At 40.8% G+C, this 27,997-nt stretch overlaps 1 protein-coding gene across 1 annotated transcript; it reads left to right on the top strand.

Annotated features, from left to right (window-relative positions):
* Nucleotides 1-849: 849 nt before the first annotated feature.
* On the top strand, nucleotides 850-27,849 carry Ercc6l (ERCC excision repair 6 like, spindle assembly checkpoint helicase). The gene is made up of 2 exons (XM_046420231.2): nucleotides 850-1,031; nucleotides 23,819-27,849. The coding sequence occupies exons 1-2, from the start codon at nucleotides 964-966 to the stop codon at nucleotides 27,480-27,482; spliced, it is 3,732 nt and encodes a 1,243-aa protein (XP_046276187.1). The 5' UTR covers nucleotides 850-963; the 3' UTR covers nucleotides 27,483-27,849.
* Nucleotides 27,850-27,997: the final 148 nt, after the last annotated feature.

Here is a 27,997-nt window from a genome sequence, read left to right as displayed (position 1 = left end):
TAGGATTACAGAAGGGGACCAACACAGCCTGCTCCTTTTACTTTTTGTGACAGGGTCTCGCTAAGTTGTTGAGGCTGGCCTGGAATTTATGATGTTCCTGACTCAGCCTCCCTAGCGGATGAGATTATAGACTGCCTTGGCTTTGTTCCTTTTTTTTAAGTATTTATTTTTTAGTTGTAGGTGGACATAATATATTTATTTTCATTTTTTTTTTTTAATGTGGTGCTGAGGTTTGAACCCAGTGCCTCATGTGGGCTCGGCAAGCACTCTACCACTGAGCCACAACCCCAGCCCAAAGGGTTGTTTTTTTTTTTTTTTTTTTTTTTAATCTTATTTATTTATTTTTTTTGGTGGGGTTCTTTTTTTTGTCTTTTTTGGAACTGGGGATCGAACCCAGGGCTTTGCGAATGCAAGGCAGACGCTTTGCCACTGAGCTACATCCCAGCCGGGCTTTGTTCCTTAAGACCCTTCTTCAATGTGACTTTAAGTCATCAGTACTCCACCTTCCAGGCCGTTTGAATTCAAAGTGTGCTGGGCCAGGAACTGGCGAGCAGGAAATGGTACGGCGGAGGTCTCTAGAGGCCGCTATCACGACTGAGAGCACATCAGGCCACCTCTACTCACAAGGATAGCACAGGCAAGCCCGAAGCGCGCACGTGCACACTTTAATTCCCCAGTACCGGTTTGCACTGAATTGAAAATGCGAGGAGGGCCACAGGATGACGTAATCCTCCCGCGCAGCGCAACCATGACGTCCCAGCTACCGCGCGCCTAGGCGCAGGCGCACGACTATCGTGAGCGGGGCTCCGGAGGGGGGAGCTAGAGTACCGAGCCACGGATTGGTGGGTCTGGAGGCCGACGGTTGGCCCCTCTCGCCACACGTACGCGCACTGAGCTTGCGCGGGGCGGGAGAGAGCGAAATTCAAGCTCCAGCGGAGATACTTGGAACCTTATCTGAGGGTCATGGAGCTCTCCCAAGGCTTGGCAAAAGGCGAGACTTTGAGCCCAGAGCAGACTGCCCAGTACGTGAGGTATGTTTGGGCCTCCAGGCGGGTGTAGCTCGCAGGCCCTGCCGAGGCGGGGTTAGGGTGGCCCTCGGACCCTCCCAGGGGTCCAAACAGCCGAAGCCGAGCGTTGTGAGGCTGGCTCCTGCATTCCCATGGGAGTAGGGAATAAGGATAAGTTCTGGACATTTATCGCATTCCTAGTCTCTGGAATCCCCGACACCGCCCTCCCCGTTGGCCAAATAACCCTCCATTATGAGCTTCTGGAGAACCACAACTTCCAGCTGATTAAGTAAACCCTCCTTTGGTCTTTTCAACCTACCAAGCGCCAGGACTAGGGATGAGATGCACAGAAGTTTTTTTTTCTTTGACACAAGTATGCCTTCGTTTTACTCATAAAACAGCCTGGCTTCCTAAAACAGTGCAGGTTGCTTGTTTATCATCTGTCTGGGGGCATCCAGGCCACAGGGAATCCCCTGGATACCCACCCTTATGGGCTGGTGACCATGCAAAGAATCCCCTTTTTTCTGTACCCATCAGCAAGGCCCAGAAACAAGGACTTTTCTCTAAAGGAAGTAGCCAGGATCAGAAATATCAACCTACAGGGCTTCCCAGATCTCAACAGATAAATACTTTCATTTTTCCAAAATCAGCACTGTTGGGTGGGAGACTGTGGGCACAGCACAGCTACCTATGCTTCTCCTCACCATTTGAGCTCTTTGCCAGCACTTGTGGGTGAAAACATAGGGGCCTTTACACAGCACCATTAACTTTGCCAGTCCATTTTCCAAGTGGATTTTTCAGGTGAACTGCACTGTTTCATAGTTGGAAAGACACAAGGGAAGTTTAAAAGAAAGTGGAGTTAAACTCTGATGTATAGAGATTTTTATAAAAAGGGGCTGGGGTTGTAGATCAGTGGTAGAACACTTGCCTTGTATGTTTGAGGCACTGAGGTCAATTCTCAATGCCACATATAAACAAATAAATAAATATGAAGGCCCATCAACAACCAAAAAACATTTTTTTTGGTACCAGGGATTGAACCCAGGGGAGCTTAATCAATGAGCCACATCCCCAGCGATTTTAAAAGCATATTTTAGTTTGAGACAGGGTCTCACTAAGTTACTTAGGGCCTCTCTAAATTGCTGAGGCTGGCATTTAAAAAAAAATTAGTTGTAAATGGATACAATTTTTTTAATGTATTTATTTTTATGTGGCTGATGATTGAACCCAGTGCCTCACACATGTGAGGCAAGCACTCTACCACTAAGCCCCAGACCATGAGGCTGGCTTTGAACCTGATTATCCTCCTGCTTCAGCCTCCCAAGTCACTGGAATTACAAGCATGGGCCACTGTGCCCAGCTTAGAAGTTTTTAAATTTTGATGTGGTACAAATAAATAAATTGGGCTGTGTGTAGTGGCACAGGCCTGTAAATCCAGCTACTCAGGCAGCTGAAACAGGAGGATCACAAATTCAACATTAGCTTCAGCAACTTAGCAAGACTCTGTCTCAAAATTTAAAAAAATAAAAAAATAAAAAAGGACCGGGGGTGTAGCTTAGTGGTAGGGTACCCCTAGGTTCAATCCTCAGTACCAAAAACCAAAAAAGCACAAAGAAAGAAATTGGGACAGTAGAATAATTCTATTTCTGTTATTAAAACCAAAATTTTTTAAGGTGCTGATGTCTTTGGATTCATTACATTGCTTTCTATCTTTCTTTTTTTTTTTTTAAAGAGAGAGGGAGAGAGAGAGAATTTTTTTAATATTTATTTTTTAGTTATCGGCGGACACAACATCTTTGTTTGTAGGTGGTGCTGAGGATCGAACCCGGGCGGCACGCATGCCAGGCGAGCACGCTACCGCTTGAGCCACATCCCCAGCCCCTATCTTTCTTTCTTTCTTCTTTTTTTTTTTTTGTACCAGGGATTGAACTCAGGGGCACTTGACCATTGAGCCACATCCCCAGCCCTTTTTTATGTATTTTATTTAGAGACAGGGTCTCACTAAGTTGCTTAGCACCTCACTTTTGCTGAGGCTGGCTTTGAACTCACAGTTCTCCCACCTCAGCCTCCCGAGCCACTGGGATTACAGGCCCGTGCCACCATGCCCAGCTTACACGGCTTTCTTAAGGAAGGCTTGAGGTTGTGTTTTTAGTAGAGTGCTGGCTTCAGAGTTGGGTCATTTTACTTTTTTCAGTGCTGGGGATTGAGCCCAGGCCCTTCCCTATGTTTGGGCAAACACTCTCCACTGAGCTACATCCCTAGCCCAGGTTGGGTTATTTTAGATTCAAATTACTGGCTCTGGGCTGGGGGTGTATGTCAGTGATAGAGCACTTGTCTAGCATTCATGAAGCCTTATGTTCTGTCCCCTTCTTACTAGCTCAGTGACCTTAAGCAAGTGTCTTGAGTATATTGAACCTCATTTTTTTCATCTAGAAAATGGTGATAAAGAGGCTTAGGACCTTTAGCCCTCCTCACCACTCATTTCCCTAAGCAAGCAAATGATTTCCCCACCACTGTGCCTCACACTGACACTTTTCTCTTGCTCCCAGGGGTACCTTCTTGAACCTTCTCAAACAATTCTTTTCACCCCCTCCCTGCAGCAATCACCCCCCTCCTCTCACAATCCTTATCTTCTCTCAAAATCCCTACCATTTCCTGTCTCCTGGTTCCCCCTCTCACAACCTCCCCATCTCTCATGACCCATCAGCTATCACAATTGCTCTTCTATTTCTCCTGATTGTTCTCAGTCTCTGCTGTCCTTACAAATCCACTCACACAAAGTATCTCCTCCTCTGTTGCTCATATTTCTGCTCTTCTTGCACAGTTCTCTCTCACACTTTCTCCCCTTCTCCCCTTTCTATCCCTCTCCTTCCTTGTCTCTGTCTTTGCTGTGTAAGCACTGAAAGAGAGCCCTGCAATTTGCTGTCACACACCTTCATCTTCTTTCACAGCAGCTCTGGGGCATACTCTGTCACTCATGGTTTCTCTTGGTGATGCCTGATTGCCAGTTTCTCTCTTGTCCACCTTGTCACTCTCCCATTCATGCTCCCTCTCTAGCATTCATATTATGTCTCTATTTCTCTCTTTCCCTGTCATCCACCACCTCTCTTGACACCTACCTGTTCACACTCTCACCTGCTTACTGTTCATCCACTTGCTTGTTCTGCCATCTCACCCTCCTTTGGTCTCTCTGTCATCCTCCCCACTCTGGCCTCTTATCACCCCTTCCCCCTTTCTCCTCACTCTTGGTTTTATTACCCATTCTCTACTTTTGCCTTTCTACCACCTATTCTCTTTCTATTCTCAATGCTTTCCCTGTCAGCCTTTCTCTCATGGCCTACTCTCTTTCTCTGTCATTATCATTCTGGGTCCAGTCAGCAGATAGAAACCACAGTGTATTAAAACAGGAATTTTAATATAAGGAATTATTAAACTGATAAATGAGATGCCAACTGATGAATGAAGTAAGGTATGAGGAAACTCTGAGTGGTACCCTAGGACTAAGGAAGAATATTTAGGTAAGAGTGAACTTGGAAGAAAGCTTCTTTCCCCAGGTGCAGGTTGAGAATTCTTAGAGGCATCCAGGGGCAGCCCCTTGGATAACAGATGAGTGTGCCTGCTTGCCTAGACTGTATCTGGTGTGTGTCCCAGTACACACAGGCAGGCAGTAACCTCTGGAGTACAGGAAGGGAGAGTAGGCTATTAGCAACTAGTGGCCTAGGCATGCACAATTCATAGGCCTAGTCCCAGGTGAGCTTCAGGGCCCTGCAGAGGGCACCACGGCAAGAGAACTTCAGGAACTGGTTCCATGTAAAGGAGGCTTAAGTAAGTTATCTGCAGCCTAGTTGGAGGCTTCAGGGTCATTAAGGATCTGGGTGCTCTGGGTCTGTGGCTGTAGCTGAGCTCCACAGTGCCGCAGTCTGGCTGGGCACAAAATAACCGAGCCACCACACAGCCTTGTAGATTCAAACAGCAACTCTTTATTCCCGAACTCTCACGAACTCTCACCGACACTCTACCCACACTTCCCGTGAACACCCTACCTCCACTCGGCTCCGCGCACCAATTCTCTCAATTAGGATACTCCCTAATCCACCAGGATCCGCCCTAATCCTGGAGCCTAATCCTGGAGCCCCCCTATTCCCAGCAGGATTCACCCTAAACCCGGAGCCACCCTAATCCCTGAGCAGGGTCACCTTTCAACCCAAAATGCCATGCGTCATTCCTACTTGGCTATGGCTCTCAGCACCACAGGATGTTGTTTTTATTTGTAGCAGCTGGAAACTTCTAGAGAACCCCTTCCTCCTGCAGTGTCCCTCTAGTGCCCTCTACTGAGAAGCTTGCCATTGTTCTGATTAAATGAGAGGTGCTAGTTTATTCTATTCATTATCACAGAACAGGCATTGAGGGGTGAATTTGGAATTGAGAGGCAAGAAATAATGGCTGGAGAGTCATCCAACCTCTTTCTGTTGTCGATCTTCTCTCTTTTCTACTTACTGTGGCTCTGTCACTTAACCTGCTTGCACTCTATTGTTAACTCTTTCTCATTGTCACTTACCTTCTCTATAACTTCCCCTTGCTCACTTTGTCTATCACTCTCTTGTTATATCTTTTGTGTTACTGGGGATAGAACCTAGGGGTACTCTACCATTGAGCTACATCCCTAGCCCCATTCATTTATTCTGATAGTTAGAAGTACTGGGCATTAGACATTAATATCCTATGTGCATATAGGACTACATCATGTACAACCAGAAGAATAAGTTATACTCCATTTATGTATAGTGTGTCAAAATGCATTCTACTATAAGTGTATAACTAATTAGAACAAATAAAAAAATGATGTACTGGGAATTGGACCCAGAAGCACTCTACCAGTGTACTATATCCCCAGCCTTTTTTATTTTTAATTTTAAATTTATTTATTTTTTCCTTTTGGTACTTGGGATTGAACCCAGGGGTGCTTAACCACTGAAGCACATCCTGAGCCCATATTTTTTTATTTTGAGACAGGGTCTCATTAAGCTTCTTAGGGCTTTGCTAAGCACCAAGGCTTGCCTTTATCTGGGGATCTTCCTGCTTCAGCCACCAGAGCAACTGGATTACAGTAATGTGCCACCATACCCAGTTCTTGTTGCTTTTCAGTTGTGTTTTCTCTTATTCTCTTCTGCCCAATATGTTCATTCGGTTTGCTTACCCTTCCGTCATCACCCAGTTCTCTCTACTGCCCACTCTTTCTTTCTGTTGCTTTCCTTTTGTTCTTTGTCATTTAACCTTTTTCCCCATCACCTGCTTATTCTCTCTGTCATCTGCCCACTCTGTGTTGCCTACTTTCTCTGGCACCCTCTCATGTGTTCTCTTTCCTTGTCCTCCATGCTTTTTTTTGTTGTTGCTTTCTGTTTCTTACCCCCTTTCTATCTGTACTCCCCACTCCACCATCACCCACCCTTATATCTCCTTTGCCTACCCTGTACCCCTATTTTTTTAAAAAAATATTTATTTATTTATTTTTAGGTGTAGATGGACACAGCACAATGCCTTTATTTTTATGTGGTGCTGAGAATCGAACCCGGGTCCCGCTCATGCTAGGCAAGCACTCTACCACTGAGCCACAATCCCAGCCCCCCCTGTACCCCTCGATTGCTTTTCTGTCACCAGTCTCTTTCTCCCCCACTTTCTAGGATGTCAGTCACCCACCCATTCTCTTGCCCATTCTCTATGTCATGTGTTTTGTTCACTTTCCTTCTTTCTGTTCCTCACTGGCTTGTTCTCCCTGTGTGTGCCAGCACACATATCCTGTTGCCCACACACTCTGTCACACAAACACACATACACACACAGTCTCTTGTTACATATATTTCCTCTTACATCTCTCATAACACTCTCTGTCAGAACACTCTTTTGAAACATTCTCCATCACAATTTTGTTTCTGACTTTGTAATACCACACACTGTCTATTCAACTTCTCTATCATATACCATTTTAATCTTGTAGGCTTTCTCTTTTTTCACATTCTGTGTTTTTGTTATTGTTGTTATTGTTTGTTTTGTTTTGTTGAGACAGGGTTTCATTATGTTGCCCAGGCTGGTCTCAAATTCATGGGAATTAGCTCAAGTAAGCCTCCTGCCTCACCATCCTGAGTAGGTGGGACGAGAGGCGAGGGCCAACATGCCCTTTTTTTGTTTTGTTTTGAATATTGAACCCAGGAACACTTAACCACTGAGCCACATCCTCAGTCCTTTTTATTTTTTGCTCAGGGTCTCAGTAAGTTGCTGATGCTGGCCTCAAACTTGTGATCCTTCTGCCTCAGCATCCCAATTCATGGGGATTATAGGCATGTGCCACTGTGCCTGACTCATGCCCAGTTTTTAAAAAATTATATGGCTATTAATACCATTTTTGTATTTTGATGCCTTTTATTTATTTATTTTTAAATATGGTGCTGAGGATTGAATTCAGTGCCTCACACATGCTAGTCAAAGACTCTACTGCTGAGCTACAACCCTAGCCCCTCATGCCCAGTTTTATAATGTTTTCTAGTATTCTCTATCCTCGAATTTTCTTGCTTATTTGTTCTCTTGCTAATATGCTGGGACTTTTTTATGCACTGTCCCTCTGCATAGCTTTCTTCCTTTCCTCTCAACTTTTTTTGATATATGTTACCTGTTGAAAGTGTACAGTTCAGTGGCTTTTAGTTTATTCACTGAGTTTTATGTCAGTCATCACAATCAATTTTAGAACATTTTTATTATCCTTAAAAGAAACCCCATATATTTAAGCTACCATTCCCATTTTCTTCCTGCTCCCAGCTCTAGTCAATCACTAATCTACTTCCTTTCTTTCTGATTTGTCTATTTGGGCATTTCATATAAATGGAATCAAGTATGATTATTTGTGACCAACCTCTTTCCCTTAATATAATGACTTCATTGGTTCACCCTCATTGTAATGTGTATCATTACTTCATTTCTTTTTATTGCCAAATAAAATCTCCCACCTCTCCAGGGATTGACCCCAAAGACACTCTATCACTGAAGTACATCTCTAACTCTTTCAATTTTTTTGTGACAGGATCTCAGTAATTTTCTGAGGCTGGCCTCCAATATGTAATCCTTCTGCTTCAGCCTCCTGGATTGCTGGGATTATAGGCTTGCACTACTGCACCCAGCAACCCCAGGAGGCCAGCCTGGGCATTATAGCAAAATGCTATCTCGAAAAAAACAAATTAATTAATTGCCATTTAAGAAAACCACACCCGTTTTATTCCAATCAACAGTACATTTTTAACCAGTTATCCATATTTTCTCAGACTGTTAATTAAATAACTGAGTTAATTCAGAAGTTAGGATATATAGCTGGGTGCGTTGGTGCATATCTGTAATCCTAGTTTCTCAAGAGACTGAAGTAGGATTGCAGGTTGTAGGCCAGCCTGGACAACTTAGCAAGATCCTTCCTCAAAAAAAAAAAAAATTAAAAAAAAGCTGCATATGTAGCTGAGTGGTAGAACAACCTTGGGTTCAATCCCTAGTACCACAAAAAAATTAGGATATATGGTTTGCCTTTTTGGGGATGGTATGGGAATAGAATCCAGGGGCACTTTACCACTGAGCTATAGCCCTTTTAATTTTTTTATTTTGAGATAGGATCTTGCTAAGTTGCTCAGGGTCTTATTAAATTGCTGAGGCTGGGCTTGAACTTGGGATCCTCCTGCCTCAGCTTCCTGAATCACTGGGATTACAACGCTGCCAAGTCTGGCATAGTTTACTTTTTGAAGCTAGAAATCTAGTATTTTCTTGTATAAATACACTTGCATGACTGGGCAAAAGTGTGTTTGTTTAAACATATGTGTATATATGATTTATCCTAGTTTTGTTTTCAGAAGGAAACAATCTACATAATTTGTGTGTGTGTGTGTGTGTGTGTGTGTGTGTGTGTAGTATTGGGGATCAAACCCAATGCCTCTCACATGCTAGGCAAGTGCTTGCTCTACCACTGAGCTACATCCCCAGACCTCTGTTAAGATTTAATTGCCAGTCTGACAGTATTGAGAGGTGGTGGGGCCTTTAAGAGGTGGCTGGGTTCATAGGAGCTTTGCCCTCATGAAGGAATTAATTTTCACAAGAGAAGATCTGCTCCTTTTGTCCCCTCCCTCTCTTTTGTGCAGTTTCCTCTTCCATTTTTCCATCATGCATAGAGTAGCATGGGGCCTCTCACCAGAAGCTGGTCAGGTGCTGGTGCCATGCTCTTGGACTTCCAGAAAAGTGTTATGGTAATAGAAAACAGACCAAGATGGACCTCCACTCAAAATTTTGGTACAGATGTGAAGATTGCTGATTCCACATACAACCAGTGTTATGGTTTGGATGTGAGGTGTCCCCCAAAAGCTCATGTGTGAGACAGCACAAGAAGGTTCAGAGGAGAAATGATTGGGTTGTTAGAGTCTTAATCCAACCAGTGATTTAATCCCCTGGTAGGGATTAACTGAGTGATAATTGAAGTGGTAGGGTATGCCTGGAGGAGATGGGAATTGGGGCGTGGCTTTGGTTATATATTTGTATCTGGCCAGCGGACTCTCTCTGCTTCCTGATCACCACAGTGGGAGCTGCTTCCCTCTTCCGCACTCTTCCGCCATGATGCTCAGCCTTACCTTGAGCCCCGAGAAATGGAGCTGGCTTTCTGTGGACTAAGACCTCTGAAACCGTGAGCCCTCAAATAAACCTTTTCTCCTCTACAATTGTGCCGGTTGGGTCCTTTAGTCATATCAGCGAAAATGCTGATTAAAACAATCAGGAAAGTATAAGATGTTTATTAGGCACATAATGAATTCCTTTTCTGGAGGAAAGCAGGGCAGGTTTCTTGAGAAAGCAGGGAAAGGATATAGGCTTGGGGGTTTTTAATGGTGGTTATGGTCTGGGGTAAAGGTTCCTGTGTGTAGGATAAGATAAGTTTGAATTTCCCTCTGGTGCCAAAAGAGAAAGAATTGGGATTTCTTTTTAGCTTGCTTAGATGTGGGGCAGAAGGGGAAGAAGGAGATGTAGAACTTAAAAGTTGTCAACAATCAAGCATAAGTAATAGAATCTGTCTTTAATTCTACCTCCATTATCTAAATTTTAAGCATTCCTCTCTCAAACTTCTACCTTATCCCCCCAGTTTGCTGATTTCACCAACTCTTTCATATCATTGGGACTGTATAGTTTATTGATTCAGTCTTTTCACTATTGTTCATGCTGCTTAGGTCTTCACTTCCCTCCTTACATAACTTGAAGTTTAGAATCAATAATTATAGAGACTTACTTGCATACAACTTCAGCCTTTTTTCCCCCTCTCATTTCATTTTATTTGCTTTGCAAGACCACAACTTTCCTGTAGTAGGCAGAATAATGACTTCTGAAAGATATCTACATATTAGTTGCTGAAACCTGTTAATGTTACCTTATTGGCAAAGAGGAATTAAGGTTGAAGATGGAAATAAGGACACTAAGCAGCTGACCCTAAAATAGGGAGATTATCTTGAATACCTGAGTGAGCCCAGATGTCATCACAAGGGTCCTTAAAAGTTAAAAAAACGGGGCAGAAGAAGAGCTCAGACTGATGCCTTGTGAGGACTTAACCTGTTATGGCTGACTTGTAAAAAAGGAGCCATGATCCAAAAAATGGGGGCCCCTACAAGATGAATAGAGAAGAAACATTTTCCACAAAGGAATGAAGTCCTGCTGATACTTATTTTTTTTCTCAGCACAGAAAGACCTGTTTCAGGTTTCTACAGAACCACAGGATAAAAGATAATGTCTATTGGTATGGCAGGAACTAGTTCCAGGACCCCCCCATGGATAAAAAAATTCCATAGATGCTCAAGTACATCATATAAAATTCCACAGTATTTGCATATAACCTACACAATCCTCCCCTATACTTTAAATCTCTAGATTACTTATGATAGCTAATATAAAGTCAGTACATATTGAGTACACACGCAATTTTTTTTCCAAATATGAATTCTTTGACACTGGGTGTTAACCCAGGTGTGCTTTACCACAAATCTATATCCTAAGTCCTATTTATTTATTTATTTATTTATTTGATTTTGAGACAGGGTTTTTCTAAATGGCTGAGGCTGACCTTGAGTTTACAGTCCTCCTGCCTCAGCCTTCTGAGTAGCTGGGATTACAGTAGAAATATTTTCAATGTATGGTTGGTTGAATTTGAGGATACAGAATCCATAGATGCATAGGATTATTTGAATATTTGTGTTATTTTAAGCCACTACATTTGTGATCATTTCTAACAGCAGCTATAGGAAACTAATAATACTTCACTAAACCTGTGCCATGGCACATGCCTGTAATCCCAGCTACTCTGGAGGCTGAGGCAGGAGGATTGCAAGTTGGAGGTTAGCCTGGGTAACTTCATGAGACCCTGTCTCAAAAAAGAAAAAGGGCTGGAGATGTGGCTTGGTGGTACAGTGCCTCTCAGTTCAATTCCCAGTACTATAATAACAAACAAAAAACATTTCATGAAATCCAGCTACAACCTATGCAGATGAACATGACTGAAGAGACAGTCATGCTGATGGGCCTCACTTGAAATCTGTAATTATCAATGTCAAGTAGGCCCTTAATAATACCTTACAATCATATTTCTCTAATGTATTCAGTCATTCATTCTAGTATATTCCTGTTTCATACCTTCTTGCTTTTCATACCCATAACACCTTTCTTATCTCTCTGAGTCTGTGAACCTGCTTCCAATTTCACTGGGTCGATAGAAGCAATCAACAGAGAATGTCCTCCTTGGGGCTGGGGATGTGGCTCAAGCAGTAGCGCGCTCGCCTGGCATGCGTGCGTCCCGGGTTCGATCCTTAGCACCACATACAAAGATGTTGTGTCCGCCGAAAACTGAAAAATAAATATTGAAATTCTCTCTCTCTCTCTCTCTCTCTTTAAAAAAAATCTTAAAAAAAAAAACCCAGAGAATGTCCTCAAGCTTCTTCCTTGTCAACCCACCTCCCAGCATTGTTCCCATTCTATTTTCTGCCTTTTCTCCTATTACTGTGAATGAATCCTCCATGTTCCTAGCCAAGGCACAAGCTCTCCGCATAACCCCCTGTCTTTATGCAAAAGGTATAAGGACTTTGATCCCATGATTCTTTCATCTCTTACAAAAAAGTAAATCCCTCTCTTGATTCTACTTCCCACCCCAGTTATTGTTCCATGTCTTTTCTTCACTTTACATCATAATTGAAGATACAGATATCATGGTTTGTACTCTATCACTCTAGTCAAATTGCTTTTGTCAAGGTCACTGATGACTTTCTTTTTTTTTTTTTTTTTTTTTTTAATATTTTTTTATTTTTAGTTGTACACGTTTATTTATTTTTATATGGTGTTGAGGTTTGAACCCAGGGCCTCGCGCATGCTAGGTGAGCGCTCTACCGCTGAGCCACAACCCCAGCCCCACTGATGACTTTCTTATAACTAAATCTAACAGTCAATTCTCAATCCTCATCTTCCTTGACCAATAGTATTTGACAAGATTTGATTACTCTGTCATGAAACCCATAAATTATCCCTGATTTTTGTCCTGCCTCACTGGCTACTTCTGCTCAGATTCTGATTTCTCAGATCTTCTAAGATTCTTTGAATACCTGAAGGGCACACCATGACAACTGGCAAAAACGCGATTCATTGATGACCAACTACCTGCCCCCTTATCCCCATCTCCCTTTGTCCTCATGCATAGAAGGATGATTAGTCCTCACTTCAGGCTCTTAAAATTTATAGATCCTCAGTTACCATTGATGGTGGCTCTCTGCAGGTTTTAAAACTAAGTGTCTGTTGACCTCTCATCAATTTGGTGGTTTCTGTGCTCTCATGTTTCTGTATTCCATAGATTCTCAGCTGCCATTTGATTTCCTACCTTGTCCAGAAGCATTTCCAAAATATTGTTCACTTTGAGGCATCTGGCAGAGTCATAAAGTCTGAGAATACAAATAATTACCTAGTATGATCATGGCATTTAAGGTCAAGAAGAGTTTAGAAACTCATTAAGAAACAGTTTATTTGGAAAGGGTGAATACCTGTCAGTAATCTAAGCCCTGTTATTTCATTCATCTCAAATTTTTTTTCTTTTCTGTTTTTTTTAATACCTGAAATTAAATCCAGGGGCATTTAATCACTGAGCCACATTCCCATTCCTTTTTTAGTTGTCAGTGGACCTTTATTTATTTATATGCAGTGCTGAGAATTGAACCCAGTGCCTCACACATGCTAGGCAAACGCTGTACCACTGAGCCACAACCCCAGTGCCCCAGTTTTTTAAATATTTTATTTAGAGATAGGGTCTTGCCAAGTTGCTGAGGCTGGCTTTGAACTCAAAATCTTCCTGCCTTAGCATCCCAAGCCAAGCTGTTGAGATTACAGGCATGTGCCACCGCACCCAGATCAATCTCTTTTCTTATGGGGTCTTACTGTGTCACCCAGGCAGACCTTGAATTTGGGATCCTTCCTGCCTCAGCTTCCTGAGAAGCTAGAATTACAAGCACACCTGGCTCTCATCTCAAAATGATTTTGAATTCCTCCCAAATCCCTAATGGGTTTAGATGGTAATAGGGCTGTGGATCTGAAACCTTGAGAGCATCAGGTCTGAAGAGCCATGAAGAGGGAAGGAAAAAGTGGGCAAGTCTTGCACCCAATTGATGATCTGATGGATTGCTGGACCAAGACATATAAATTAAGTCTGTGTATATGAGCTGTCCAAAGATTGGAGTTTTGAGTGTGTGATAGTCATTTTATTTTATATATTTTTATTTTTTTAATATTTATTTTTTTTTAGCTGTAGTTGGACACAAAACCTTTATTCCATTCATTTATTTTTATGTGGTGCTGAGGATCGAACCCAGGGCCCCGCACATGCTAAGCAAGCGCTCTACCGCTAAGCCACAATCCCAGCCCTAGTCATTTTATTTTTTTTGACCTGGGTTTAGTGAACAAATTTTTGATTATTTTGTATGTACATGGTATGTAATTTTGAAAATAAAAAGAAACAAATGTCACGGAATTTCACCCATAAATACTAAGAAATATCTCTAAAGAACAACAGTAATATACCATATCACACCTAACAAAATAAACTCCTTGATATCATCTAATGTATTGCCAGTTTTTAGTTTTTCAAATGTTACAAATGTCATCATTTTTATCATTGTTTTTATGGAATCGGGATTCAAAGAAGGTTCACACTGAATTTAGTTATATTTATTAAGCCCCCCCCCCCCTTTTTCAGTGGTTGGTGCTGGGGATTGAACTCAGGGCCTTCTACACGACAACTCCAGCACTAAAGCAACCTTAATTTTTAATGTTTTTCTTCACAGTTCTAGGGATAAAACCCAGGGCTTGAACCAGGCACTGTAGTGCACACCTATAATCCCACACTTGGGAGGCAGAAGCAGGAGGATTGGAAGTTTGAGGACAGCCTGAGCAATTCAGTGAGACACTGACTCAAAATTTTAAAAATAAATAAATAAAAAGGGTTGGGGTTGGTCTCTGTGCTAGCATGCCAATCCCCAGTACTGAATGAAAGTGGGGGCTTGGGGTGGGGGAGAAAAAGAAAAAGAAACCCAAGGTCTTGTACATGCTAGGCAAGCACTCTACCACTGAGCTACACACCCATTCCTTAAGCCTCTTAATGAAGGACAGCTGCCTCCTCCCTTTATTTCTATTCCAATGATTTGGGTTAGCCTGATGGCTTTCTTGCAGTGTCTTTAGCTTATTCCTTTATCTCCTGTAATTTAAATCTAAAGGTTTGATAAGATTAGAGTTCAATATTTTTGTCAAGAATATTTTATTGATGAGGCTTTGTAATTTATTATTTATTGATTGATTGATTGATTTTGAGGTGCTGGGGTTTGAACCCAAGGGTTCTTTTACACTGAGCTACATCCTCAGCCCTTTTTCACTTTTTATTTTGGGACAGAGTCTCATTAAGTTGCTGAGGCTGGTCTCAAACTTGTAATCCTCCTGTCTCAGCCTCTCAAGTTGTTGGGATTACATGTATGTGCCACTATGCCCAGCTGATTATTTCTTTTTGCATCATCTCAGGAAGCATGTTTGATTTTCCTACTTTCAGTAATTTTTCTTTGGTACAGTGGATTGAAGCCAGGTACTCTTAACCACTGAGCCACATCCTCAGCCCTTTTTTTTGGAGGGTTGGGTACCATGGATTGAACTTAAACAATGAGCCACATCTCCAGCTTGATTTTGTATTTTATTTAGAGACAGGGTCTCACTGAATTGCTTAGCACCTCACTTAATTGCTGAGGCTGGCTTTGAACTCATAATCCTTCTGTCTCAGCCTCCTGAGCCACTGGGATTACAGGTGTGTACCACGCTGCGTGGCCTCAGCCCTTTTTATTTTGAGACAGGGTCTCACTAAGTTACTTAGGGCCTTGCTAAATTGCTGAGGATGGCCTTGAACTTGTGACCCTTCTGCCTCAGCCTCCCGAGCCACTGGGGTTACAGGTATGCGCCACCATGCCTGGCCCCCATTTTATTTTTTTATTTATTTTTAAATTTTTATTAGATGTTAATGGACCTCTGTTTTACTCATTTATGTACATGCTCAGAATCGAACCCAGTGCCTCACACATGCTAGGCAAGCACCCTACCACTGAGCCACAACCCCAGCTCCCCTATTTTAGTTTTAAAGTTTTGGCAGGAAGTAGTTTTATTTATTTGTATTATGTAGTGTTGAGGATCAAATCCAGTATCTCACGTGTGCTAGGCAAGTACCCTACCACTGTGCTACAACCCCAGCTCTATTTTATTTTTAACTAACCAATAGTGTATATATTTGTGGGGTACAATGTGATGTTTTGTTCCCAACTTAAGTCTCACTTTCCTGATGCTGGAAGGCCAATTTCTCAGGAGGTGAGAGTTGGTAGAAAAGAATATGGTTTATTCTTGAAGAAGTTGGAGGGACTAGGTCCTCAAGGCTCCATTATGGGAGTTGGGGGTGCAAAAGAGTTCAATAGGGAGGAGCAAGGCAAGGCAGGACCTTAGTTTCCCAGGGCTTGTGTCTCTTTTATTCCTTTAAATTTTATTTTGTGGTGCTGAGATTAAACCCAGGGCCTCAGACATGCCAGGCAAGTGCTTTACAATTTGCATCCCCAGTTCAATCCTTTATTTTCTTTTTTTTAAAGAGAGAGAGAGAGAGAGAGAATTTTTTTAATATTAATTTTTAGTTTTCGGCGGACACAACATCTTTGTTTGTATGTGGTGCTGAGGATCAAACCCGGGCCGCACACATGCCAGGCGAGCGCTCTACCGCTTGAGCCACATCCCCAGCCCCCAATCCTTTATTTTCTGGCAATGGACTTCAACCTCTTGGGGCTAGCTAGCTTCTGTAGTTCTTTTTAAGTTGTTGATGGGCCTTTATTTATTCATTTATTTATAAGTGGTGCTGAGAACCCAGTACCTTGCACATGCTAGGCAAGTCTCTACCACTGAGCCACAACCCCAACTCTCCTGGAGTTCTTTGTGTTAGTTGATACAGAACTAAAGAGGAAGGAGAGGTGTTACAAATGTCATCAGGTGTTTTGGGTTTTGCAAGTATGAAGAAGGATTTAGCACTTAACATCTTAATCATTTAGAAGAGGCTTCTCTTTAGAAGCTGAACAAAGGGAAAGGGACCTAAGGTTTAATGTGGTGAAAATGGGATGGGTAAGGAGAGTAACTCCACTAAGGACAACTTCACAGAAATAGCCCTGTTAAATTTTGACAGGTATATTCATTATGAATGTTTCAGCCTAATTAATTAACATATTTATTACCTCAAATCATTTTTTAATAACATTTAAAATCCATTCTTTTGGGCTGGGGTTGTGGCTCAATGGTAGAGTGCTCGCCTCACATGTGTGAAGCCCTCACAGTCTCAGTACCATATAAAAATAAATACATAAAAGTATTGTGTCCATCTACAACTAAAAAAAATATTTTAAAAAATCCATTCTTTTAGCTATTTCGAAATTTATAATACATTATTATTAACTGTGGTCCCCATGCTGTGCAGATCACCAGAACCTTTCTAACTGAAACTTATATTCTGACTAACCCTAACCAGGATATCATGATTGCCAGGAAAGTGCTCTACCAATAAGCCTCATCCCTCTATTATATTATTTTTAAAAATTAAAATTTTTTTGTTTCATTTATATTTGTTCTTTTTAGATACACATGACAGTAGAATGTACCTAACAATATGCTACTTTATTCTTTTTGATACTATTATAAATGTATTTGTTTTTGTTATTTCCTTTTCAGATTGTTCATTTTAGTATTTAGAATTGCAATTGATTTTTGGCTGTTGACTTTGTATCCTGCTACTTTATTAGTTTGTATTAGTTTTAACAGTTTTAACAGTTATTAGTTTTTATTTATTAGTTTTAACAGTTTTTTTTTTATGTGTGTGTATGTGTTTTCATCATCTGGAATCAGATAATTTTACTTCTTTCCAATTTGGAGACTTATTTTTTTTCCTCACCTAATTGTTCTGGCTAGAACTTTCAGCAATATGTTGAATAGAAGTGGTGATAACTGGCATCCTTTCTTTCTGGAAAAGATTTCAGTCTTTTAACATGGAGTATGATGTTTACTGTGGGTTCTTCACATATGAGTCTCATTATGTTCAGGTAGTTTCCTTTTATTCCTAGTTAATTGAGGTGTGTGTTTTTTTTTCATTATGAAAGGGTGTTGAATTTTGTCAAATGCTTTTCTTACATCAGTCAAGATGATCATGTGGCTTTTCCCTTCTATTAATTTGATCAATTTTTTTTTTTTTTTTTTTTTTTAATATTTATTTTTCAGTTTTTGGCGGACACAACATCTTTGTTGGTATGTGGTGCTGAGGATCGAACCCAGACCGCACGCATGCCAGGCGAGCGCGCTACCGCTTGAGCCACATCCCCAGCCCCTAATTTGATCAATTTTTATATGTTGATCTATCCTTGTATTCTGGGACTAAATCCCACTTAGTCATGTTGTATAGTCATTTTAATATGCTACTGAACTGTGTTTGCTAATAATTTGTTGAGGATTTTTGCATCTCTGTTCATAAGAAACATTGGTCTATACCTTTTCCTTTCTTGTAGCATTTTTTTTTCTGTGGTTCTGGGGATCAAGCCCAGGGTCTTGAGCATGCAAGGCAAGTGTTTTCTTTACCACTGACCTACATCCCCTTTTTGTACTATCTTTGGTTAAAATTTATTTATTTATTTATTTATTTATTGAGAGAGAGAGAGAGAGAGAGAGAGAATTTTAATATTTTTAGTTTTCGGCGGACACAGCATCTTTATTTGTATGTGGTGCTGATGATCGAACCCAGGCCGCACGCATGCCAGGCGAGCACGCTACCGCTTGAGCCACATCCCCAGCCCCCCTTTTTGTACTATCTTGATGTGATCTTTTATATGGAAAAGCCTGGTGAATACACACACACACACACACACATACATACACACACATACACAACTAGAATCAATAAACAAGTTCATCAAAGTTGCAGGATATAAGATCAGTATTCAAATTTTACTTGTATTCCTGTACATAGCAGAGAAAGACATCAAGATTTTTTTACAATGGCACCAAAAGGAATAAAATGCTAGGAATACAGTTATCCAAGAAAGTACTCATTGAAAAGTACAAAACATCCTTGAAAGACATGGAAGGGGTCCTAAATAAATGGAGAGATGTTTGCTATTCATAATTGGAAGACAATATTGTTAAAATAGCAATATTCTCCAAGTGTTACATAAATTCCAATGCCATATCTTAAAAAATCCAAGCTGACCTTTTTACAGAAATTGACAGGCCATAGTAAAATCCCTGTGGAAATTCAGGGGATCCAGAGTAACCAAAACAATCTTGAAAAACACAAAATTATCAGTTCCTGAATTCAAATTTTAGAACAAAGCTACAGTAGTTAAGACAGTTTTGTACTTGTATAAATATAGATATAGGTCAATTGAATAGAATTGAGAATCTAGAATCTTCTACAACGATATAAAGCGCCTTATTTCAGGTATTTGCTAGTATTAGGGAATATGGTTGCTATTGTGTTTTGTTTTTTGGTCCTCCCCACTCCCCTGCTAAGCAAGCTTTCACGGCCACTTTATTCTGGTGATGATTTTTTTTTATATATATTGGGGATTGAACCCAGGAGTGTTTAACCACTGAGATACATCCTCAACCTTCTTTATTTTTTATTTTGAGACAGGGTACTGCTATATTGCTGATGCCAGCCTCAAACTCACTATCTTTCTGCTCAGCTCCCCAGTTGCTGGGATTACAGGCGTGTGCATCATCATGCCTGGCCTGGTGATGGATTTTACCCCCTAACCATTAGGTTGACAAGTAACATTGAGTTATGAATTATAAAATGTATATAGGAAAATATATAAATCATGGATATTCAGTTTAAGGTGGTCCAGGGTCTCTTAGGATAGGCTTCTGCACAACATTCTATTTGGGACTTAATGCTAGCTACGTTGTTTCACCTATGAGTACAATCACTTAAAACCATGTAAGACTTTGTAGTATTTATTACCTGTCAATGGCTTTGGATTCCACAGACAAAAACTATGTGGATCAAGGTATATGTTGTGGAAGAGATTCAGTGTTCTTACTGCCCCTTCAGGTCCTTTATATCCTGCCAGAAAGATAATATATGCAGGTAGGAGGAGCAAGGCTTGTTTCAAAGGGAGTAAAATCAGGCAGGATTCTACAACCCCTCTTTTGTAATGTAGACCTGAAAATTTCAGTGCTGCTTTTGGTCACTGGGCAAATATGGCTAATTATTCTGGAAAAAACAACTAATTAGTAATTATGCCAAAACCAAAATTATCTTTTTTTCTATTATAGCAGATGATGTGCCTTGGCATCTAGATGGATCATACCAGCCAATGCCTCTCAACAGGAAAAAAAAAAAACTTTCATTATTTGGGGGAACATTTGGTGGTTAATACCCTGACTAGTCCTTTGGGATAATGTTTAGCTAAAATGAAAAATTCACCAGAAACAATACTGAATTAGTTTATAGTAGATATAGAACTTTAGTGCCTGCAGCCCTTTAATCTTGCAGCCCACAGTTATCTGTTTCACAACTGGCAGACATAAAAGGACGTATATTTATGATTCTATCTATATGAAAGATCTAAACTAGGCGAGGTTACTAGGGACTGGAGGGAGGGAAGTTGTTACTTAATGTGTACAGTTGTTTGGGGTGATGAGAAAGATAGTGATAATGGTTGTACATTATGAATGTAATGTCATTGTATACTTATATATAAAAAAGTAATTGAAACGGTAAATTTTGTTATATATTTTACAATATTTATTTTTATTTTTGCCACCAGAGATTGAAAGCAGGGGTGCTTTACCACCACTGAGCTGCATCTCCAGATCTTTCTTAAATTTTGAGACAGGGTCTCCCTAAGTTGCCCAGGCTGATCTTGAACTTGTAATCCTCCTGCCTCAGCCTCTCCAATCTCTGGGATTATGGGTGGGCACCATTGCACTCTGCTTTTACCAGTTTTTAAAATTCCAGAAATTTATTCTCTCACAGTTATGGAGGCTAGAAGTCTGAAATCAAGGTGTCAGCCAGGTTAGTTTCTTTTTGGAGGCTGAGAGAGAGAATTTGTTGCATGACTCTGAAAAACCAACCTCTACCTCAGAGCAAATCCTGTCTAAGGAAGGGGGCGTGGCCTTTGTCCTTGGAAAGACCCACAGAGCACTCCTAGGCACATACCCTTGTTTATCTACAAATAACAGGAGAGATCTGCTGAGCCAGGTGTCCCTGACTCAGTCAGGCTAAGTGGGCACCCATAGCAACCCCCTAGCAGCCACCAATCACCATGAGACCAGGAAAATACCTGGGATGCCAGATGACCCTCCCAGTAGTTTATGGTGGTTGATAACATGTAGGGAAACCATGTAGTTTAGCACGTACACCCCTCGTGCCTAAACCAATCAGTTCAAATAAATCCCCCTCTTGCACTAACCAATCACCCCTACCCAACTTGTTCCTGCCAGTGAATGTGCTAATCAAGTTTTAGAGTTGTTGTTTGATTTTCCCGCGATGTGTGATGATTTCCTAAGAGATGCTATGATGTATGTGGGGGTCCCTGCCTTCCCCAAAGTGTGTATAAAACTGCTGGAGACCCTGGGCTCAGGGCCTCTCAGCGTCACCTGTTGCTGTGTGCATGCGAAGAACTGAGCTAGCTCACAATAAACACCTCTTTGCTGCTTACATCAATATGGGTCTCTGGTGGTCTTTTGGGGGTCCCAAATTCGAGCATAACAACTCTTTCCTAGTTTCTGAAATACCAGCAATCCTTGAAGCTTTTCTGCTTGTACATGCATCACCCCATTCTCTGATACCGTCTTTGTATGGCACTCTCTGTTTGTGTCCCAGTTTTAACATCAGTCATGTTGGATTAGTGCCCCCTCCCCCAAATCCAGTATGACCTCATCTTAATTTGATTACATATACAAGGACCCTACCTCCTAACTCCCTTCAGTGAGGTGTTTTAATACGTTTTTAATACAGTTAAATTATTTTGTGATTCTAATACTGTGTGTTAAATGCACCAGTAGAGATACACAATGGGAAGTATTGAGGTGGAACAATTAATCTACTTGGGGCATGGGGTAGGGATGGAAGGTATCTTAGAGGAACCTCAGGTGAGGCTGGAGCTGTATCAAAGTAGCTCTTAAAGTGTGGTCTCTAGACCAGAAGCAATAGCATTAACTGGGAACTTTATAAATAGAAATTCTTGGCCCTTATTAAAGAATCAGAAAATCTGACATTGGGGCCCAGCAATCTGTTTTACAAGACCTTCCAGGAAATTCTGTAGAAAAATGAGAATGACTATTTCTAAAGAGTAAACAGTCCCATGATACTGTTGCTGACTCTTAAGTAGACTATGTAGTGAAGAGGACAAGAGTGAATGTAGGGAGACCAGTGAGCAGGAAGTTGGGGTTCCAGGCAGTGGTGGTGAGATGGAGAGAAAGAGGTTATACATGGGAAATAAAATTAGTAGGACTTGGGACTGCCTGGCCTGGGGAGGGACAGAAAAGAAGAGGAGAGGTCAAAGATAACTCATATTTGGGTTGGGGCTCAGGATAGTCTTCAGATTTCAAGCTTGGGTAGGCAAGTGAAAGGTACTATTTATTACCATACAAATTGGAGAAACATGTATTTAGAGGGGAAATAATGATTTTAAATTGGCATGAATTGAATTTGAGGTGCCTGTGAGACTTTTAAAAATACCTTTACTTTATTTTTGATGTGCTGAGGATAGAACCCAGTCCCATCCACATGCGAGGTGAGTGTTCTGCCACTGAGCTACAACCTCAGCCCCTCCTGTGAGACTTTTAAGTAGAGATAACTTGCAGGCAATTGGGAATATGGTTCTAGACTAGAGCTTGTGCCTAAGCTCTGCCTTGGAGAGTGATATGGGTATCATGAGCACGTATGTGGGAATGAAAACTCTGCGAAATATAAGGGATGGAATATAAGAAGGAAATATAAAAGGAAAAGTCCTAGGACTGAGTCCTCTGGGAGGAAGAACATAGAGAAGAAGTAGCCAGTTGGATTAGTCATCTTCATTGTTATGACCAAAATACCTGACAAGAACAATTTACAAGCTGGGTGTGGTGGCACAGGCCTGTAATCCCAGTGACTTCAGAGGCTGAGGCAGGAGGATCATGAGTTCAAAGCCAGCCTCAGCAACTTAGTGAGGCCCTAAGCAACTCAGTTGAGACCCTGTCTCTAAATAAATATATATATATATATATATATATTTTTTTTAAAGGGCTGGGATGTGGCTCAGTGGTTAAGCAACCTGAGTTCAATCCCCAGTACCAAAACAAAAAAAAACAATTTAGAGAAGAAAAAGTTTATTTTGGGTCACAGTTTCAGTAGTACAGTCTATCATTTGTCAACTCCATTGCTCTGGGCCCATGGTGAGGCAGAACATCATGGTGGAAGGGAGTGGCAAAAGAGCACTACTCTACTTATGGTGGTCAGGAAGCAGAGAGAAAGGGGGAAGAGGCCACAGGGAAAATGAACCCTTCCAGGGAGTACCTGTAATGTCCCACCTCCTCTAGCCATGCCCTCCTTGTCTATAGTTATCACCTAGTTAGTCCTTTCAAATTATTAATCCATCAAATGGATTAATCCACTAATTAGGTTCCAGTTCTCATAATTAATTATTTTGCTTCCTACTCATACAGGAAACTTTGCAGGACACCTCTTGACTGGTCCAAATCCTGACACCAGTGATGGACGAAGAAAACTATAAGGTTTTCTTGCCCTCCCGCCCCCCCCCCCCACCAGAGATTTGCTGCTCTGTAATTCTTATATTGGCAGTTTTTAAAATTCCATACAATCAATAACCTTTGTGCATTTTATGTTTTCACAACTTGTACCTGAAGGTAAGTGTTGCTGGTAATGACAGTGGATTTTTGTTTGTCTTGAGTGATGGCAACTTTCTTTCTTTTTTCCTTTTTTTGCAGTGCTGGGAATGGAACCCATGGTCTCACACATTTTAGGACAAATGCTCTACCACTGAGTGACATTCCCAGCCCAATAACAGCTTCCATTGGCATCTTCTATATTAATCTTTCCCATCCTGAATCTCAGATATTAAAAGCCCAACTAAAATTTGGATTCTTAAGTGGACTCGAAAGAGTTTTTAGACTGAATATTCAGTCTTTTCTAATCCTGTTTGTATAATTTTTTAAACCTTTTTTTGTAGATATGTGAAAGAGGCCAAAGAAGCAACTAAAAATGGAGATCTGGAAGAAGCATTTAAGCTTTTCAATTTGGCAAAGGACATTTTTCCCAGTAAAAAGCTGATGAGCAGAATCCAAAAGCTACAGGAAGCCATGGAGGAGTTGGCAGAACAAGAAGATGATGAATTTACAGATGTGTGCAACTCTGGCCTGCTGCTTTATCGAGAGTTGTACAACCAACTCTTTGAGCACCAAAAGGAAGGCATAGCTTTTCTCTATAGCCTATACAGAGAAAAAAGAAAAGGGGGTATCTTGGCAGATGATATGGGATTGGGGAAGACTGTTCAAATTATTGCTTTCCTTTCTGGTATGTTTGATGCTTCACTTGTGAACCATGTGCTATTGATCATGCCAACTAATATCATTAGCACATGGGTAAAAGAATTCGCCAAGTGGGCTCCAGGAATGAGAGTCAAAACTTTTCATGGCCCTAGCAAGGATGTACGCACTAGAAGCCTCAATAGGATTCAGCAAAGGAATGGTGTCATAATCACTACATACCAAATGTTAATCAATAATTGGCAGCAGCTTTCAAGCTTTAATGGCCAAAATTTTGTGTGGGACTATGTCATCCTTGATGAAGCACATAAAATAAAAAGCTCATCTACTAAGTCAGCAATATGTGCTCGTGCTGTCCCTGCACGTAATCGCATCCTCCTCACAGGAACTCCAATCCAGAATAATTTACAAGAACTATGGTCTCTATTTGATTTTGCTTGCCAAGGGTCCCTGCTAGGAACATTAAAAACATTTAAAATGGAGTATGAAAATCCTATTATTAGAGCAAGAGAGAAGGATGCTACCCCAGGAGAGAAAGCCTTGGGATTTAAAATATCTGAAAGCTTAATGGAAATTATAAAACCTTATTTTCTCAGGAGGACTAAAGAAGAAGTACAGAAAAAAAAGTCATGCAACTCAGAAGTCAGACTTATTGAGAAGAATCCAGGTGTTGATGCCGTCTGTGAAATGCCTTCCCTTTCCAGGAAAAATGATTTAATCATCTGGATACGTCTTGTACCTTTACAAGAAGAAATATACAGGAAATTTGTGTCTCTAGATCACATCAAGGAGTTGTTGACGGAGACCCGTTCACCTCTGGCTGAGCTAGGTGTCCTGAAAAAGTTGTGTGATCATCCTAGGCTTCTGTCTGCACGGGCTCGTTGTTTGCTCAATCTAGGGAATGGCAAATTTTCTGCTCAAGATGGCAGTGAGGAAGAGGATTCCTCAGATATGGACAACATTGATCATGTAACTGATGATACATTGAGGCAAGAATCTGGAAAAATGATATTCTTAATGGACCTTCTGAAGAGACTGCGAGATGAAGGACATCAAACTCTGGTATTTTCCCAATTGAGAAAAATTTTAAACATCATTGAACGCCTCTTAAAGAATATGCACATTAAGACATTGCGTATCGATGGCACCATTACTCATCTTTTGGAAAGAGAAAAAAGAATTAACCTGTTCCAGCAAAATAAAGATTACTCTGTTTTTCTGCTTACCACTCAAGTAGGTGGTGTTGGCTTAACATTAACTGCAGCAACTAGAGTGATCATTTTTGACCCAAGCTGGAACCCTGCAACTGATGCTCAAGCTGTGGATAGAGTTTACCGAATTGGACAAAAAGAAAATGTTGTGGTTTATAGGCTAATCACTTGTGGGACTGTAGAGGAAAAAATATACAGACGACAGGTTTTCAAGGACTCATTAATCAGACAAACAACTGGTGATAAGAAGAACCCATTCCGCTATTTCAGTAAACAAGAATTAAGAGAGCTCTTTACAATTGAGGATTTTCAGAACTCTGCAACCCAGTTGCAGCTTCAGTCTCTGCATGCTGCTCAGAGGAGATCTGATAAGAAACTAGATGAACATATTACCTACCTGCACTCTCTGGGGATAGCTGGAATCTCAGACCATGATTTGATGTACACATGTGATATGTCTGCTAAAGAGGAGGTCAGTGTGATAGAAGAATCTCAGTATATTCAACAAAGAGTTCAGAAAGCTCAATTCCTTGTTGAATTTGAGTCTCAAAATAGGATGGAACAACAAACTGGAAATGAGGGGGCATGGGAAAAAGCATCCGTGTTTCCTTCTCAAACAAAGAAGAAATGCCCTGAATTGAACAAACCACAGCCTCTGCCTTCTCCTCTTCTAACTATTCATCCTACCCAAGAAGAAGATATCAGTTTTCAAATGGCAAATATAAACATTAATGAACAGTCCAAAGAGAGTGACACACAAGATCTTTCCAGTGTACAGATAAACGTTACCATGCTGCAAGATAGTAAGTACCCACATGAAAATACACTGGAGGCTGACTTTGTAGCTACATTACCCAAAGAGATGGGAAGTGTTGAAGGAACTTGTACTGACTTATTATTGGGAACAGCAAAAAACATTGAAACAGAAAATGAGGCTCTGCAAAAAGAGGCATCACAAGAGAGGCCTGAGCAAGAGGCACTGCAAGAGAGCCCCCGGGGAAGTTTTAATTATTTACTTAGCCAACCCATGAAAGCTGATCTTGGGCCGAATCTAGATCTACAGGATGATGAGATTTTACAAGACTCTAATCCCTGGCCCATAACAAGTGAAAATAAAAATACAGAATCGGATGCATCTGTTATTGCACTATCTGATGACTCATTGGCATCCAATAGTGCAGTGCAGGATACTCAAGTAAATGAGGCCAACTCAGAAAGGGAAATTTTAGCATCTTCACAATATATGTGTGATTTCAATCTTTTTCTGGAAGACTCTACAGACAATAGACAAAATCTCTCTAGCCAGTCTTTAGAGCATGCTGAGAATGAAAATAGCTTGTGTGGCTCTGTAGGTAATTCTACAGCAGAGTCTGTGCATAGCAACACACATCCCAGTTTGGATCTTTCTGATAAGAAAGATGATGAATCAGTAGTAGTAGTTAATGTCAAATCCAGAAGCAAATCTAGAAGGATTGTTTCAGATGATGAGGATGATTTTTTTAAAGGTACTTCAAACATAAGTCCAATCAACACATCTCCCTTTCAGTTCTCATCTGTGAAACAGTTTAATGCTTCAACTCCTAAAAATGACACCAGTCTATCTAGAGGATTCTTTTCACCTAAGATATCCGATGGTATAAATAAGTCTATAAACTCAAGAAAATCCCTGGCTTCTAGGAGGTCTCTGATTAATGTGGTTTTAGATCACGTGGAGGATATGGAGGAAAGATTTGACAACAGCAGTGAAACAGAGGGTGCTGAAGATGATTGGGAAGAAGAAAAAAGCAGTGATGAAGACTCAGAACATACAGAAGAGGGTCCTTCTAGAGAAATGATGTCTTCAGAAAATAAGTTCAGTGGGCTAACTGTGTCTAAACCACTAGATTCTAGCCTACAGACCTCTGCTGATGTCCCTGAGCCTTTGCCAGGTGCAGTGTTGGTTGATTCGCCCCAGGACAAGTCAGTGGAGGCTGCAGATGACTACGAGACTCTTGTAACTCGTGGAAAAGAACTGAAAGAATGTGGAAAAATACAGGAGGCCCTCAACTGCTTTATTAAAGCACTTGACATAAAGAGTGCAGATCCTGAAGTCATGATGATGACTTTGGGTTTGTATAAGCAACTTAATAGCACTTGAGAGTTCCATAATCTAGTTGTTGTATTTTAAAATGAAAGAGAATATGAGATAATTTTTAAAGTTCCATCATTGGGTTCTTTGGGAGCATGAAGCATTTATGTTAAGAAAAATCTCAAAAAGCAAATTTTATTTCTACTCCCTGGTTCTTACCTTGCCCCTCATATATAAATTCTGTTTTCTGAGCATGAGGTTAATATTTCCACACTTGAGTATTGTTTTATTTTAGGCATAATCTATTAATTTTACTGTTTATGTTGTTTACTTTATTAAAACTTTCTAGAGAAGTTTTTATAAAACTATTCTGGCTACTTTATTCTGAAAGGGATCACCTTTGTTCAGATAAGAAAATTAAAATGATTTTTCTCAAGTGTTTTCCACTCACTTTCTTTCACTGAGATGATACTGGCAAATGGATATGGGTACTCCTTAGTTTAGCAGGAGCTTGTCATTGGCATTCCAACTCTGAGCCGTCCCTATTAATATGTTGTTATGTTTTCAACTTAACACAGCAGAAG

This window comes from Marmota monax, unplaced genomic scaffold (genome assembly GCF_021218885.2).
Source record: "Marmota monax isolate L192 unplaced genomic scaffold, Marmota_monax_Labrador192_F-V1.1 WCK01_AAM20220418_F8-fsc00364, whole genome shotgun sequence".
NCBI lineage: Eukaryota > Metazoa > Chordata > Mammalia > Rodentia > Sciuridae > Marmota > Marmota monax.
This window is presented reverse-complemented; position numbering and strand designations above follow the sequence as displayed.

Coding starts and splice junctions, on each gene's coding strand:
- Ercc6l (XM_046420231.2), top strand. CDS start 964: ATGGAGCTCTCCCAAGGCTTGGCAAAAGGCGAGACTTTGAGCCCAGAG. Junction 1,032..23,818: donor CAGACTGCCCAGTACGTGAG/GTATGTTTGGGC, acceptor CTTTTTTTGTAG/ATATGTGAAAGAGGCCAAAG.